At 36.9% G+C, this 16,436-nt stretch overlaps 1 protein-coding gene across 1 annotated transcript in view; it reads left to right on the forward strand.

The window, feature by feature from the left end:
* Positions 1 to 340: 340 nt before the first annotated feature.
* Positions 341 to 16,436, forward strand: part of LOC121882394 (adhesion G-protein coupled receptor F3-like) — a 30,575-nt gene continuing 14,479 nt past the window's right edge. The window contains exons 1-3 of the mRNA XM_042390631.1: positions 341 to 1,117; positions 15,342 to 15,402; positions 16,241 to 16,253. Of these exons, the coding sequence (XP_042246565.1) occupies positions 1,113 to 1,117; positions 15,342 to 15,402; positions 16,241 to 16,253 (79 nt within the window). The 5' untranslated portion in view covers positions 341 to 1,112. The remainder of the gene's footprint in view (positions 1,118 to 15,341; positions 15,403 to 16,240; positions 16,254 to 16,436) is intronic.

Raw genomic sequence — 16,436 nt, forward strand, 5'->3', positions numbered from 1 at the left:
TTAGTCCCTTGGGTCTTATGGGTTTTCTTGTTATATTTGGGTGGTGGGTTTGGCCACCTTTTGTTTAGACTGATGTGTTTTATACTTTAGTTCATGGTGGTTCTTGTACAGGTTGGTGTGGGTTGTATTTAGAATATTGTGTTTTCTGGGTTTTGGTTTTGTTACTGTGTTTCCCTTGTGTGTTCATGTACTCCTCCTCACCTGCCCTGCTTCACCCTTGCTAGCCCTGCTCTGCTCTGTGTCTTCCCCACACCTGCCCTGTATCAGTCTCATCAGCCCTGCCCTGCTTCCTGTGTTTCCTCAGCCAACTACTCCCAGCCTGCCCTTGTGTCTCGTCACCTGTTCCCCATTCCCTGATTAGTTTAGTCCGTATTTAAGGTCTGGTTTTGAGTTGAGTCTTTGTTGGATCATTCGTTTTGTTTCGTCTGCTAGTTCTGTTTAGCTCTGTTTGCCTGTTCTTGACCATCCGTGATTAAGGGAGGTTTTCATCAAATCTGCATTCCGGCCTCTGCGTTTTGGTCCACTCCTGCTTCCCCACCTGACACTCTCAAAGATGTCTCTTTATTTGTTTTTCAACCAAGTATATGTGCATTTAATCTTTAATTGAAACAAGTTTATTTGTTTTGTTTTATTTGTAACATTAAAGCTAAAATATGTAGCGTTGTGTTTGTCTGCTACAATTAGCATCTACCAAAGAGTATAAACTTACAAGATAATATGTCAGTGCTTTGGTTGTTTGACCGAAACTGTTATAAATTGACTTTTATTCAGTGTTCACATTTTTATGATAAACATTTTAGATCTTGGTCCTTTTTTATCTATATCTTAACCAGATGAAGGACTTGAGTCAACTTTAGACGTCATCTTAAGTTATCAGAGAAGCAAGCTGGGCAAACGTTAGCAGCAGCTCAGCTAGCAGCCCCTCCTGGATATCCGGTGCTCACCGAATATCATCAGATAAACATTGATTTTTTTATGTGAAACTGCTTAAGTCGGTATTTTTATGGCTTTAATCCCAGTGTACGTTTTTGGAGAGGAGACCTTTGCAGATAATTCAGCTCTGGGTAGAAACCTGCTGAACATCTGTATCTTAAGTTATCATCATCCCAACAATGAGGTAATTAATTAATAAAGTATTAATACTCCTACATTTATGGTGCCCCATGTGAAGCCAAAACAAACCAACTGTCCCTGCTGCTCAAACATAAACAAACAATGTTAGCTTTAATGATAGATGCTTAAAAGTGTTAGAAACTCCTCGGAAAGTCCAGAAAATCATCTGAAACCCAATCGATGTTTGCTGTTATTTACTGTGAGATAATGGTGAGAATAATAACTGTGAGAGAAAACTGAATAGTGGGTTATCATTTGATGTATTTACTGTATATATCATACATGTTTCAGATAGTGTTTTAGTTTGTGTTTCACACCTGTTCTAAATTCCTCTGTACTTAGTTCTTTGCTGTGTAAGATGAGGCAGTTGTATGTTTAACAGTTAGTTTATTCTGTAGTACTTTTACCTGAGCCAGTGATAAGATAAAATATAGTTATGAAGATGTTTATGTGTAAATCTGATGAGCTTTTGGAGGATAGTGTGGTTTGTCCTTAATTTAATATAGTAGTAATGTCATCTTGTGATGTCACTTGGTGCATGCTTATGTATTGTCATATGTGGTCGTGAAGAAAGACTGTTCCTAGGTTAGTTGAACTTTTGACCTGTGTTTCTATCTGAGGTTTGGTTGCTGACCTGTAAGGTTAGTAAACAGATGTCTTAAATTCTGTACAAGAGGTATTTAAGGGACTAGTTAAGTGCCAACTTTTCAGACAGAAAAGATAGCAAGGTAGTATGTATCTTTGTCTCCAGAACTATGATGCATTATACTTCTGACTGTATTATTTGAATACATTATTTCATAACCTAACAATGCTCTCTTTGTGTGTTTATTGAGTGATCAGCAATTTCCCATTACATAACCCCAGTTGTAATTTGCAATTTACTTTGTTTTTAACTGACATTAGACATTAGCATTAGCCGTTAGCACTAGTATTAGCCATTAGCCCATTAGCATGAGCTTATTGGCTATTATAGCTGAACTGGTTGTTTCACGTTTTGGCTGCTGGTTATGATGATAACATGATAGAATTTGGCTGCCGTGATGCTTGGTGATACTTATGTGTGTTTGTTTAAACTTGTGAATTGAGCTACGTGTGAATTGTTGAAATGAAATCTGGTGCTATTGGCACCCGATTTGATGCATCTGACACCGCCGTGTGCTGTTGAAAGGACCCTGTGTGGCTTAAGTAATTAACCCACTGCCCTGAGACTCCAGAGCGGATGATAATAATCGTGAACAAGTTAAGTGTAAATCGTTGAATTGAAGTACTAATGCACCCAAATTGCTGAACGTGGCTGCAAGATTCAAGCATGTATGAATTTATTGCATGCATATTAATAAAAAGGTCTTTGGCTAGGCGAGTTGCTGCAATGTCCCAGAACTCATAACCTAAGCCATGATTTAGTACAGCTCGGCCACGATGTTCTGGAGGGTAAATGATCCTGAAATAGAGTTGAAAGTAAGCTAAATTGTGAATAAATATGGATGCTTGTTGCTTGTGTAAGAGCCACTGAGCTCATTGTTTGAAGAAGAAAGTGCAGAGTCACTGTGCTAAAGAGCTAACTGTGTGTAGGAAGCAGGCAAGTGCCACTGTCCGTGTAGAGTTAACCCTTTATGGGTCTTCAGAGTATGACGTTTGCTTAGGTTAGCAGTGAGTGTATATCAGTGGACGGAGCCAAAACGTCCCTCCTTCTAACTTCTGGGACACCTCTTCCTGTTATTAAAAATCTATTTGTTATGTATGAATGAAACCAGTTTAAAGCTGTACCAGAGATGCCCACCCAGTTATGCAATCGATCAAGTGGGATGGTATGGTCGATGGTATCAAATGCAGCAGTTAAGTCAAGTAGAATGAGAATGGAGTATTCACCTTTGTCAGTGTGCATGAGGATGTCATTTGTTACTGTTAATAGCGCTGTCTCAGTACTGTGTTTGTGACAAAAGACTGAAATGTATCAAAGATTTTATGATCCTCAAACAGGTTCAGGAGTTGGCCAGTGACATTTTTTTTTTTTTTTTAATTTGCAATGTCCTCAGAGAGTTTGGGTTACCCAAACATCACACAGTCCTCCATAACTTTTTTAGAGTGCTCTCTCTCTCTCTCTCTCTCTCTCCTTTCCTTTTTTCTTTTCTTTTTTTTTTTTTACATCAATCTTCATACTAAACTACGATTTACTCCAACTCTATTAAGAAGTACCAAACTTCGATTGATGGAGAAAAGTTAAGTTAAAAAGTTAAGTTGAAGAAGCCTTCCTGAATAGAAAGGTTTTTAGGCCTTTTTTATAAGAGTCTAGGGCCCTCAGATGGTTAGGAAGCGTAGTGCAGCAGAGCAGAAGGCTCAATCCCCCATGGTTCTATAAAGGGTGATTTACACACTCTCACCTGTTGTAAATACTGAGCTTACAGTGCAGTATTTACCTGGCTCTCCCTCGATCGAGGCTAAGGGGTAAGGGTGATCGTGCGTTCGCAGTTGCCACCCCGAAGCTTTGGAACAGTTTGCCATATTCAATGAAGTGTTCTGTAGACACTTTTTAGGCTAAACTTAAGACCCACATGATTTCTCAGGTCTCTGAGTGTCCTTAAAGTTTTATGTTTCATATTACTCATTTATTTGTGTATGCTTATGGGACAGTATTGTTATGTTATCGCTACTGCTTTTTTGCTGTTACCATATTATATTATTATATTTATGTTATTTTATTGTACAGCACTTTTGTCACCTCTGGTTGTTTATAAATTATAAATAAACTTGATTTATTTATAATTTATTTATTAATTTAAAAATACAGGAGTTGTGCTTTATATACAGGGCAATAGTGAAATTTGGCATTGCTGACTTCAAGCCTATAGCCACTTCTTGCTCAGGATATTGTAAAAATATTAGAATATATATGTTGAACATCTGATCAGCCTATAATGATTACCCTTAGCTCTGATAGTTCATGTACTTTCAATTTTTGTTGAAATCTTTTAATGCTAGACTTTTAGCTTTACAAGATCAGAAACACTATACACACCAGTGTTTGTTTATGTGCAAAAATATCATTGTGAAAGATAAAATTGTGCAAGAAAGGCAACACACAGGTGCAAAAAACAATAACTATTAACCAATCAAGGGGCAGTGTGGCAGGTTTTTTGGCTCAGCGACAGGGCAAGCTAACCATGAACAGACAGAAATCAATTTTGAAAGTCTCTTTGAAGGCATCTGGTCTATTTGGCATTTCTGCCAAATAGACAGAAATGCTAAGGAAATATTGTAGAGCTGCTTTCTACCACAATGAGAATTTCTTGCTGGCTCCAAACCAAATAATGTCATGACTCAATCCATCAATCAAAACACAGGCCACTGTAGGTTTTGGTTCTGTGTTAAATCACCACAAGGTGGTGCTAGTATAATAAACTTTAAAGGCTGCAGGAATAATGTCATGACACTTCTCATTGCCGGTTGCCGTCTCAAATTCCACAGTGTTATATGTGCTTTTGTAAGATACTCAACAGTGGTTTATATAAAATAGTTAAATAGCTCCATCATGACCAACTGCAACAGTAAAATGCTGCTTACACATAATGCATCAGTAATAATAATCTATAGTATAACTAATAGTATAACACTCACAGGGGCCTTCATCTGCAGTAGGAAAAATTTTACTTTTGATACTTGAAATATACTTTGCAATGATACTTGCTACTTAAGAGACATTTTCACTGCAATTATGTGTAATAGAGAATTTTTGTGTTGTCGTATTACTTCTTTTACATCACTAAAGAATCTGAATCTGTCCTCCACCACTGCAGCTGTTGCATGCCTCGTCTAGTTTGTAACTATCAAGTGTCATCGTTGTCGGGTCTTTTTCATGTCCACAGAGAGAAATAATGTACCCTGGTTTGTTTCCTTCATATTTGCATTTGGCGTGTGGCCCAATCAGTTTGCTACTATCTATTTCACCTTCTCATGAAATTCACTGGCAGTAAGGCAGGAACACGTATTCATATATTACACACATATATTACTTTTTTACAGGAATACTTATTTTGCCTGGGAGGAGTCACTACCATGACTAAAGTCAGGAACAAAAGGCTCCTGTGCAAACAGACTATGTGACAGTGAAACATGATTGGCTGCAACTTACTCTGTAACTGATGCATATCTGTGTATCTATTTTCACAGAGTTATACAGTCCTTCCCAGAGGTGGGTATAAACCATAAACCTGTTTATAAGGTTAATAGCAACCACCAGCAGAGTTATCACTCATCACCATGATTGTTTCTGTGTTTTTTGCAGTCTTTTATTCCTCTACATCTGTCAGTTTGGACACATTTCACTTGAATGAGAAAGTGTGTCCAAACTTTTGACTGGTACTGTAAATGTGAGACTAAAATTAATATTTAAAATTGACATATGATATTTTTTAACAATAAATATTACAAGTAAATAAATGTATAATGACCTGTAGGTAATGTGCTCTGTTTGAACAAACTGTGTGCTGTAACCCTTTTTAAACCTCACCTGAGATTCTGTAGCTCTGTTCTTCTTTCTGTTTGTTGGTTGGGGAAACACAACTCAGGAGACTTTCACTTGTATTATTTTTAATTCAAGTCCTAAACTCATGGCTAGACCTTTCACTATGACATCAGAGATCACCTGAGAGGCTGCAGCTCACCTGTCTGTGAGTCTCTGTGCTGCTGATAATAAAATTACGGATGACATTCACAAACAAATCAGTTGGACGAGCTGCGGTTAACTTACCTTCTAGATAATGTTCATGTCATAATGAGCCATATAAAACAATAACCCTGCTCCTGATCCACTCATGGGAAAGGGGAGGGATGGGTTTATTTAATATTTCTCCTAATAATGTCAAAGAAGATTAATGTTTGGGTTGATTACAGAACATTCTTATTAGCTAAACTCAGCTGTTGTTGACTCTTTGGTTCTTCTTTTAAAAGTAACTGATGTCTTAATTTGCTTTTGGGAGATATTTTTGCCTATCTGTGCAACAGTCACAAATTAGCGAACAATACCTTAAATTAAAATGTAATATCAACTGACTAATTCAGCAAATTAAGCCTGCATTCTGAGAACAAAGTGTTCTAGTGGCATAATAGGGTAATATGAAGTCTTAAAGATATGATGGAGCCTGACCATTAAGGGCTTTGTAGGTGAGGCAGTGCAGCGAAGCTAAAATTGTAGAAATGTGATCTATCTCTAGTTCTTGTCAGTACATGTGCAGCTGCCTTCTGGACCAGCTGGGGAGTCTTTACAGACTTGTTAGGACAGCCTAGTGATAAGGAATTGCAATAATCCAGCCTTGAAGTAACAAATGGTGAAAAAAGGCAGTCCTTGAAATTTGTTTTATGTGGGAGTTGAAGGACATATCCTGATCAAAGACAACTCCCAGATTCCTTGCGGTGGAGCTGGAGGCCTGGGTAATGCCATCCAGAGTAGCTATATCATTAGATAATGTGTTTCTAATTGGTTTAGGGCCAAACACAATAACTTCAGTTTTGTCTGATTTTAGTAGCGGAAAATTGCAGGCCATCCAGGTCTTTATGTCCTTAAGGCATGCTTGAAGTTTAGTTACCTGATTGGTGTCATCTGGCCTCATTTATAAATGTAATTGGGTATCATCTGGGCCCAGCCCATAACGCCTCACACCATTTTTTGGATTAACTTGGGGGTTGGACTGGAGGTGAGAAGCTTGACCAACCCAAACAATAGAGGAATCCATATTTCATGTACATCTTTCATTTCACTGCAGATACAAATACAGTGGTTACTAATTATGCTCTGTATCTTCTACTGTGGAACTTTAAATTATTTGATTGACTTTTGAACAGTTAGTTTGCCTTTTGTCCCTGAATCCCTCTTAACTGATGCTACTCTGTGTGTCTATATAAAGGGTTTAGGGTGTGCTTGCACGTATTAGATTAGCCAATGCAATGCTTCTAACCGATCACTAAATTCGTTAAACGAGAATGAATTACAACCTTAATCAACCATCTCCTATACCAGTGTGAACTGCAATAATACTGCCGCACACATTCTCCTATCGTTTCTCCATCTTTTAGTCATAGTTTTGTTATTCTACGGTAAAAAACCCCCAACAATTCTTACTTTCAGGTGATTATACACTAATTAAAACATACTTATGAATATTATATTCCATGTTTGCCAAGTCTGTCCCACTATATGCCACTGAAATCTAACACACCGGTCCTTTAAAAGATTTAGCATAACACTTCTATGATGTTGTTGGTCTCAGGATATACAGTTTTCTCAGTATCAGTATCAAAAGAATCTCGAAAACCAGAGATATTGTTTTTTATTACATGGGTTCTTCATGTTAGCATTCTGACCTTACCATTTAAAAGTACAGCCTCTTAGTATCAGTTGTATTGTTTTGCCACAGACTGAATCTTATTGTTTGTCATTGTTTTTTTACAATGTGTTGTCCAATGTCTACAGTGCATCTCACTCCTCCATCAAGACTTGATCTGTGCAGACAGCTCAGGTCAGTCAGAATGACAACCAACCAAAAACAGCTGTTTCACAAAAATAATGATTGAACTTTCTTCATCACAGTTATAACAAAGTTAAAATATGAAGGTGAGATTGAAAGGATAATGAAACACCCAAGAAGAGACAGTTTTATTTTTGGAATGATTGTCAAAGCATTAATTCAGTTTTTCTAAAACTGTATTTTGTCAAAGCACTGCTCATAAAAACACAAATATACAGTATTTATGAATATTACATGCTGTATGTTGGATGTATAGTATAATTTTTTAAATGTTTTTGGCAACAATCATGAAGTTACATGTACTTCCTACAAAGAGCACATGCAGAGGATAGATTTTATATCTGATATCTTATAAAAAGTGAATAGAACACTTTGATTAATAAATAGTTGTGTGTGTGTGTGTGTGTAGGAAGACACATACGACATATTAATAGAATCTACTTAGACTCTCACTCAAAGTAGAAAAAATGCTCTGTTTGACCATTTTTGACATTTAACAGTATCCATCACATCATTTTCAAACAACAAAATGTCCACAAAGTAGATGCAAAATGGCTCTCATCTTGGTTTACTTTGCCAATCAAATCAGTTAGACATGGCAAGGTCGTCTCACACAGATCAGTGAACTTGTTTACTAAAGTGGTGCATCATAATGACATATTGACTTGGACAGGACTATCAGTCAAATAAAATTACAAACAGGAAAAGGAGTACCAGGAATTACCCAGATAAAGTATCAAAAATCAGCTTTATAGGCCTTTTTCACAGCAGACATTTTGACTTGTCATTGCAGGAAAGGCATCTGCGCTACCAACTCAGTCTTTGGATGCTATTTTTATCATGCCTGGCAACAGGAAGAAATCTCTCAAAATTGTACAGAAGACAATTTTCCACTCCAAACAGCCCAACAGTTTAACATATGGATAAATAACCATCCATGGGTGTGTGTGTGTGTGTGTGTGTGTGTGTGTGTGTGTACATAAAATGTTACAAATCATAGTCTGTGTGTATTTTGTGCAGTAGTCCTGTGTAGCATAAAACTAAAACAGAAGCCACATCACAGGTGCACCATTTATATAGCTGTGGTGTGTGATATGAATGTTAAATGACTATCAGAGGTACAAAGTTGATCAAACTGCTCAGTAGGCTTTATTAAAGCTCCATCTAACTCTTCACATGCTTTAAATCTATGTTTCAGAAAGGACTGAGTTCTTAATTCTGGAGTATTTAGTGTTTAATGGGCTGTATCTTTTGTGAATTGAAGATATTTTGCCTATAGTTTCTATAGCATACATGTGCCAGTCATGGAGCTTAACAAAAGTTCAATCAGGAACACCAGGTGTAGTTTCATTGCTCATACCGCTCTGTCATACTCATCTCTCATACATGTTCACTCTATTTCCTAGCTGTCAATGTCCATCTAGCGACTACTCAGGGATGATGTCCTTGTGGACTATCATTTCTATTTGTGTAATAATCATCTTTTCTCCGTTCACTTGTCTCTCTTGATTGAAATACCATAGTCACTCCCTCCAGGCTACAGTAAATATCAAGCAGACTGAAGCTATTTATTGCACATGTGGAGAGAATGATTTAAAAAAAGCTTCTTTTTTCAGAAGAAATCTCTCAAAATTGTACAGGAGTATATAATGTATAATGTATGTTGCAGCTACATAGTTTTTTTTCTACTTGGCAAAAATGATATCTTGAATTTGTAATACAGTTGTTCTATAAATGATGTCTTTGTGATGAATTAAAACTTTAAACCCTTTCAAAAACCCATCTGCTTGTCAGTTTCCAAATCTGCTAATGTGGCACACTCATTTGCAGTATCCTAAAAAAGAAAGAGTTTTGTCCCTGTAACAGCCCGACTATGATTTTATATTTTAAAAAGAGTTACAGGTCTGGTTTTAGGATATGATCAGTATGTAGCAGAGGCTGAAATTTCTCTGAGGTGGTATCAGTACTGCTGCAACTTTAGGAGGAAACAATATTTTAACGTTCCAAACTCAAATGAGTGGATAGAGGCGGGTAAAAGGTTTTGGAACATACGTTAATATCATATACACATAATATGACAAATGTTCTACTAGTCAAATTTTCTGTTAGTCAAAATAGACTTGGGTCACAGTACAACTTGACACCCATGGATCAGTTTATCAGTTGCACTGCAGGGTAGACTGGAACAACATAATGTCCTATTCAGCCTGAAGTTATTTTTGTGTTGTTTAACATTATAACGGCAACAAGTAATTTGCATGACCAAATATGTGTTCTTTCCCAACAGTGTTAGTGGGTCAAAAATGTATAACATGGTAAAATCAATAAAGGTGGACCCAAACACTGACACAGACAATGAATTAAGTAATATAAAAAGGGGAGGGGGAGGTTGTAGGAATAAAGGGGAATGAGGATGGCAGGTAAGGCAGGAAGTAGGCGAACTGGGGTAGATTTACTGTTGAGTTGATGACTTGATGGAAGGCAGATGTGTAGGCTGGGCAGGTGAGGTGAATGAGCTGCAATCAGGAGGAAGACTGGTATCAATCTTCTCAGCTAACCTGCTGCAAGAAAGTGAATGAAGTGCATTCCCCAAAATGTCAAACCATCCCTTTTGGCAACAACAGAGACATTTGTTGAGGAGTTTTAAGTCATAAGGAGCATATATTTGTTCTGTAAGGCCTTTCCACAGCATTTCCACAAGCCTCAAATCGTTACACCAGTTAATATTACAAATACACCAAGTTCCTTTTGGTTAAAAAGACAAACTGAGGTAACTATAAGGGATAGGTAACACAATACGAAACCATTTGTTTCATCATTATAAAATATTCAAACCATTGTCACTCAACTCAATCCAACATGCTTTTTCACCATCCTAATATTCTGGAAAACATAAAAGAAGGCTTTGGCAATGTGATGAGCTGTCCCTGTTTTTGATATTACAAAAATCATTCACTGTAGTACAAACCTATACATTTGTATTTTATTTCAAATTAAAAATGGTCACAGTGGTCAAGAGGTTACAGTGCAAGTATAAAAGTATAAAACAGTACAGGCCTCCTTACAGACACAGCTGCTTGAACCAGAGCTATTTGTTGCTATACAAATATCCAACATGCCCCAGTTTGCTAACCTAAAGTAAATAAGGGACATAAAAAAAAGTTAAAACAAGAGACAGAGAATCATTGTTCTGTTTGTTCTTGACCTAGTAAATTCAGAGCCAATTTCAAATATGTATGCACTATCTACAGCCAACTTTACTGCCTTCCATGACCTGGTTGAGTTTGTTCCCTAAGGTAGGTCGTAACATGCATTACTTCAAAGGTGATAGTCTTTAGCTTACATACTGTAGTTTAATCCTTTTACTGTTGTCTATTTTCTGATGCTTCATTTTTATTAGTTTTGTACTCAGAGTCTAATTTCCTTATATTCTTCCTTATGTTCTTTTGCTGCTGTGAAAAACCCACATTGATTAATACTTTTGTCATCAATTTATTCCATTACATACTTATCTTGTTAAATCTTACCCAGATCTGTCTATGTTTCTGGAGATGGGCTACCTGCTTTATGACTACCCTAAGCATTAAGTTATATCAGGCCAGTTGACTCGAAGAAAGCAAAAACTGAATTGGTTTTATAAGACAGGCCAGTGTTCTGTGACTTCCTGAGGGAAAAGGCTTGATTTGTTAGACAAATATCCATGGAAAGCTTATAGTTTGTTGACCAGCCTGGCTGGCATGGAGATATGCCATCAATGCAAATGGTCTTTCATCACCCTGTAACAGCCCCCCCACACCACCCTCAATACACACACATGCACATATCCTGTCCAACTTGACTCAGTCTTTCTGACGGATTTGCTCACTTACTTTGACTCTTATTCTGATGCGCACCTCATAGATATGAAGTACAGTCGGATTCCTGTTGGCTAATTGCAACCAGGTTGACGGGGTAATCATCTGCTTTCTGTGCAGTGCTGTGTGTGAAGCCAAGGTGAGAGCCCTTTACTAATGTATTTTTATTGCTTTGATATGAACAGGTGCTTGATTTTACAGGTACAGTAGTTAGTTCTCTTCCTGTTAAAAGGGAATTTTTCCTTGCTGCTGTCGCCAAGTGCTTGCTCGTGGGTGAATGTTGGGTCTCTGTAAATTAAAGAGCACGGTCTAGACCTGCTCTATGTGAAAAGTGCCCTGAGATAACTTCTGTTGTGATTTGGCGCTATATAGATAAAATTGATTTGAATTGAATAGCTTTACCATAGGCAGTTTTATCCCTTATATTAAGGTATTAGTGTAACACCTTAAAAAACATGACTGACTTAATGTTAAATGTTGTAACAACCATTCCCTTTCTTCCTCTACAAAGTCATATATCGTCTTAAGTCTAAACTGACTGAGTCATGTTTAAATATGAGCACCCTGAATATTATTGTGTTAGAATCCTTCAACCTTTCATGTTAAAATGACAGTGTTGTACCATTCAGTGCAAAATTGTACATGATACTCCTGTGATCAAGAGCAGTCCAGCCAGTATTTTGCTAACAGGAGCTATTGAACAGACAGCTAATACAATATTTTGGGTTATCATCAAGGTGGACTGCATGGAGATTTTTGTCAATTTACATGATTAAGTGACTTGACTGTGAAGAAGTAAGTGTAAGTGAATGGGTGATTTACTCTTACTTTTATTCGGGAAAATGGTTCTTTACCAAGAAATGCACCAGGTTGTACAGGGGGTACGAAAAAGTGTTTTTTCTTCATGGAAAATACAATAATGAACAGAAACAGACTCACTGTATTTAATCCCAAACATGAACGATTTGCTTCATAACTAAACACCAGCAATACATTGATTCTGAGCTCTAAAATCTACTTTTGGGAGCTTGTGTGACAGTTTTTTTTGTTTTGTTTTTGTTGAAAAGAGTAGTGTTAAATTAACTCCAAGGTCATTTTGCAATTCAAAATAACAGAACCACAGACTATGATTTTAAAAAAAACCTTCCTATTAACACCTCTGCCAATCTCAACAGGAATTAACATTACAAGCTTAAGAAGTATTATTAATATAATTTATTTCATTTGAGTTTTATAATAATTATACTGGATATGGCTATTGTACAGATGTCCCTGTTAGGGTCTGACCCTTGTAAGGTTAGTTAATGTATGCGTTTGTGTGTCCGTGTGGGTGAGTATATTGTATATATGTAGATGTCAGTATGTGTATATTTGTGACCCATATGGCTCAGTTCCTGAGCATCTGCATATTTTTGCAAGAACATGCATGCCTTTCATGTGCTGGTTGTTGAAGAGGTTGGCTGTACTCTTAGTCCAGTATTACATAACCACATCGTAACAATGGCTGAAACGCAGCCAAGTCCTATACCTCAACAAGAAAATTAGTGGGGAATGAACTTTACCACATCAACAAGCACTTGACCTTTCTGGGTACTGCCACATATTTGGACAGATATGAACACTGCACTGTTACGAGAAGCAGTGAAAACCACCAACTCACTGTTTGTATCTCTAGTTCACATGTAAACTGATGCAAATAAGTTTGACTAGCTAAAAGATGTGCTTCCCATACTTTGGAAGGGAAAACAGGTGGATGCTGATAAGAGTGTCATGAAAACTTTAGGATAAATAATATTATAATAATAAGTACATGCACTACTGTTTGACTCATAATCAAATATAAACTGGGTGGTGTTAAGGCAGCTAACAACAATTATGTGAACAGACAGGGAAGGCTTATATTTCAGGTTTTATGTAGTTTGCTTGCTTAAATTAGATTAGATTTTTTTAATGGATTGTTAAAGGCCCTATCGCTATTTTTTTAATCATACCAGTTATAGGTGTATTCATGCATACTATAATTGAAGAGTGTAACTAATAAGTATAAAATGTATGTATTTCCCAACTGATCATGACTGAAAATAAAAACTGCCCTGGCTGACACAAACACCCAACACCTACAGTACGAAGGGCAAGAGTATTGGGAAAAAAACATAGATGCAGCAAAAGGGACATCATCAGCCAGTATCTGAAGGAACATTTTGAAGCCTGCAGTTAAAGCTGCTCAGATCAATATTTTTTATATTAAGAACGGAGCAAATGACTGTGTCATGTGAACGTTGTTGCTTGTAGTAATGAACCCACAGAAAATTATTATCCAACACTGCAGTTCCTCTCATCTCTATGGAGCATTTTTCAGTCTTCCAGGTCATTATTTTGGTTTTATGAACTGCAACGTTACTATTTGGTTCACTCTCACCGCTCTCATGAACCCCCCTGCCAGCTGCAGCAGGCAATGGTTTTTAACAAAAAAGCTCTGATAAACCCATTGAATGTTACTTGCTCACCGCCTAACGGCAAAGTTAGCAACTAGCTAATTAACACAGTGGAGTTGGTAAAGACCAAAACAGAGCTAGAAGGAGAGGAAATATTAAACAAAGATTTGTTGCAAGGTCATTAACACAACTCCAAATAATGATAATATCAGTGTTGTGTTTGCAGCTTGTTGCAGTAACCCCAAGTGGCTAAGTGACAAAAATCATTACATGCAGGTCTAATCTAACTACTATCTTTTTTAGTTAGCCAGATAATCCAAATTTAGGCAGTGGAACTAGAGCTTGGGTGAAACTCTGATTGAATAATTAAAGAATATTTGTAATGGTGGTAACAAGGGTTTCTGTTAGCACCTTTAGTGAAAATATTTTGTTGTGGTGGTATTGGACAATTGTGCTAGTTTACCTCCATTAAACCAACAAGCTAAAAGTCTATAGATCTGGTAGAAGCCCTTAGAGGCTGCAATGTTCACTACATCCTACAATATGAAAGGTGAATGGAGCAAACAACATACTGATGTTGCAAATCTTTAGGGGGCTACCAAAATTATTAGGAACCATCCTCGGGAAACCTTTAATATGCCTTTCAAATTTCATGATAATCTGGCAAGGAGCTGCAGAGATATAGTATCTCCTCATAGACCAAAGACCGATCATTACTGTACATTAAAGTGTTGCTTTAAATAAGCTCAAAAGTCCTCCGTGTATGCTGATTTAAACCTGCAGTTTGGAACTTTCACATATAAAACAATGTCTGTTACATTCAAGCCCTTGCCAAGCGAGTTCACACAATGCTGATTAAGCCAGATGAATCTCAGTATACAGAGTTTTCAATCTGGTTTGCATTTGACATTCCCGCACTGGCTGGATGATTATATACTGTGTGACTTCCACTGGCCAGCCACCTATCTCCCAGTTAGCTCTCTGCTAACTTGAATGGGGATAAAATAATTCATTGTGCGGCTCTTCTAGACTTTCCAAATGTTAGTGGACCGATGGATAAAATTCTGATAGTGAAATGAGTCATTTCACAGGGGTTGTGTGAGGCTCAAAGCAATTTATCCACCGTTTTACAGCCGCAACAGTAAAGACAGAGTAGGCTACGGCGGAGCTTATGACATAAGCACATGTCAATAGTGTTTTTGTAATTACTCTCAATTTGAAATGCTGCCTATCTAGAAAGAGTGCTGTCATCTGCATACAGGAGAACATTATGTAAACCCTTAAAATAATTTGGGGTTTTCAAATGAGTGCAAATACATTTACTTTATGTGCATTTGTGAGTGTGTAGATTTTGTATCGGTCTTTTTGTTCCTCAGTTGATGCTACTGTTGATTAATCTGATCTTTTTCCATTAGAAATACAATGGGTTCCAGGGTGTTTATGTTGCTGATTGGAGCTGTGTACATCTACTATCAGGTAATGATGCTTCAGTGTAATCAGTAATATATTGCTGACCAGGACTGTAGCTATGATTTTTAACAGAATCTTGTTTAATGTCCCCCACTCAAAAATGTTTTTATTGTTACTTCACTTGGATATTTTAGCTTCACTGTGCAGAATGATGTACAGTACCAGTCAAAAGTTTTGACACATATACCCATCCCCTTGTGTCTAAGCTTTTGACTGGTACTGTATGTGTGGTGTTTGACATTAGAAGGCTGTTTTCACATTCATCTGCTGAACGGGGGAAAAGTTTCTCTTTGCTCACCTTAAATCTCAGTTTACAACGTAGTCCAATTGTGGTTCAATATCTCATCTCAAACAGGAGTCATCTTGTGTCCAGCTGTCAAACTTTTGAAATAAACAAGATTTGCATATTAATAGATTCTGGATTTTTAAATGTCTTTTTGTTTGTTTTTTTGTTTGTTTTTTGTTTGTTTTTTTGCATGTGTGTAAAAACTACATCAGACACAAATTATTCTTCCAAGCAGAATATCTCTTATAATACATGTGCCTGAGGGGGATCTTTAAACTTCCGTTTTGTTCTTCTATTTTAATGTCAATTTTTAATTTAATTTTTATAAATTATATTCTAATGCACACAATCTTGAATGTTACATGTATATAAGGAGTTTTATTAACTAACTGAAAATTAAATGACCAAAGCCAACTTTTGTATGTGCATCACATATTTGTTTTGTTTTATTTAAAAGTGTTTTGGAATAAATGTTTTATATTGTAATTTGACACAAGATTGAATCACACCCATGACAGAAAGATTAATTCTGTTCTCTGCCTGTTCTTGCCATTGCAGGTCCATGCAGCAGGTGAGGCAGAAGATCATACATCACATAGAGCACTTCAGTAAAATACCTCAGAAAACTTCCACAGATCCTCAGCTAGGCCAGGATTACACTGGGAGACCTACCATCCACTGGAATTTAGATGACAGACTCATATTTAACCAAAAAATTAAGAAATAAAATAAAACTTTCCATTTTCAGAGTATA

The sequence above is a fragment of the Thunnus maccoyii genome, chromosome 17 (genome assembly GCF_910596095.1).
Source record: "Thunnus maccoyii chromosome 17, fThuMac1.1, whole genome shotgun sequence".
Classification (NCBI taxonomy): Eukaryota; Metazoa; Chordata; class Actinopteri; order Scombriformes; family Scombridae; genus Thunnus; species Thunnus maccoyii.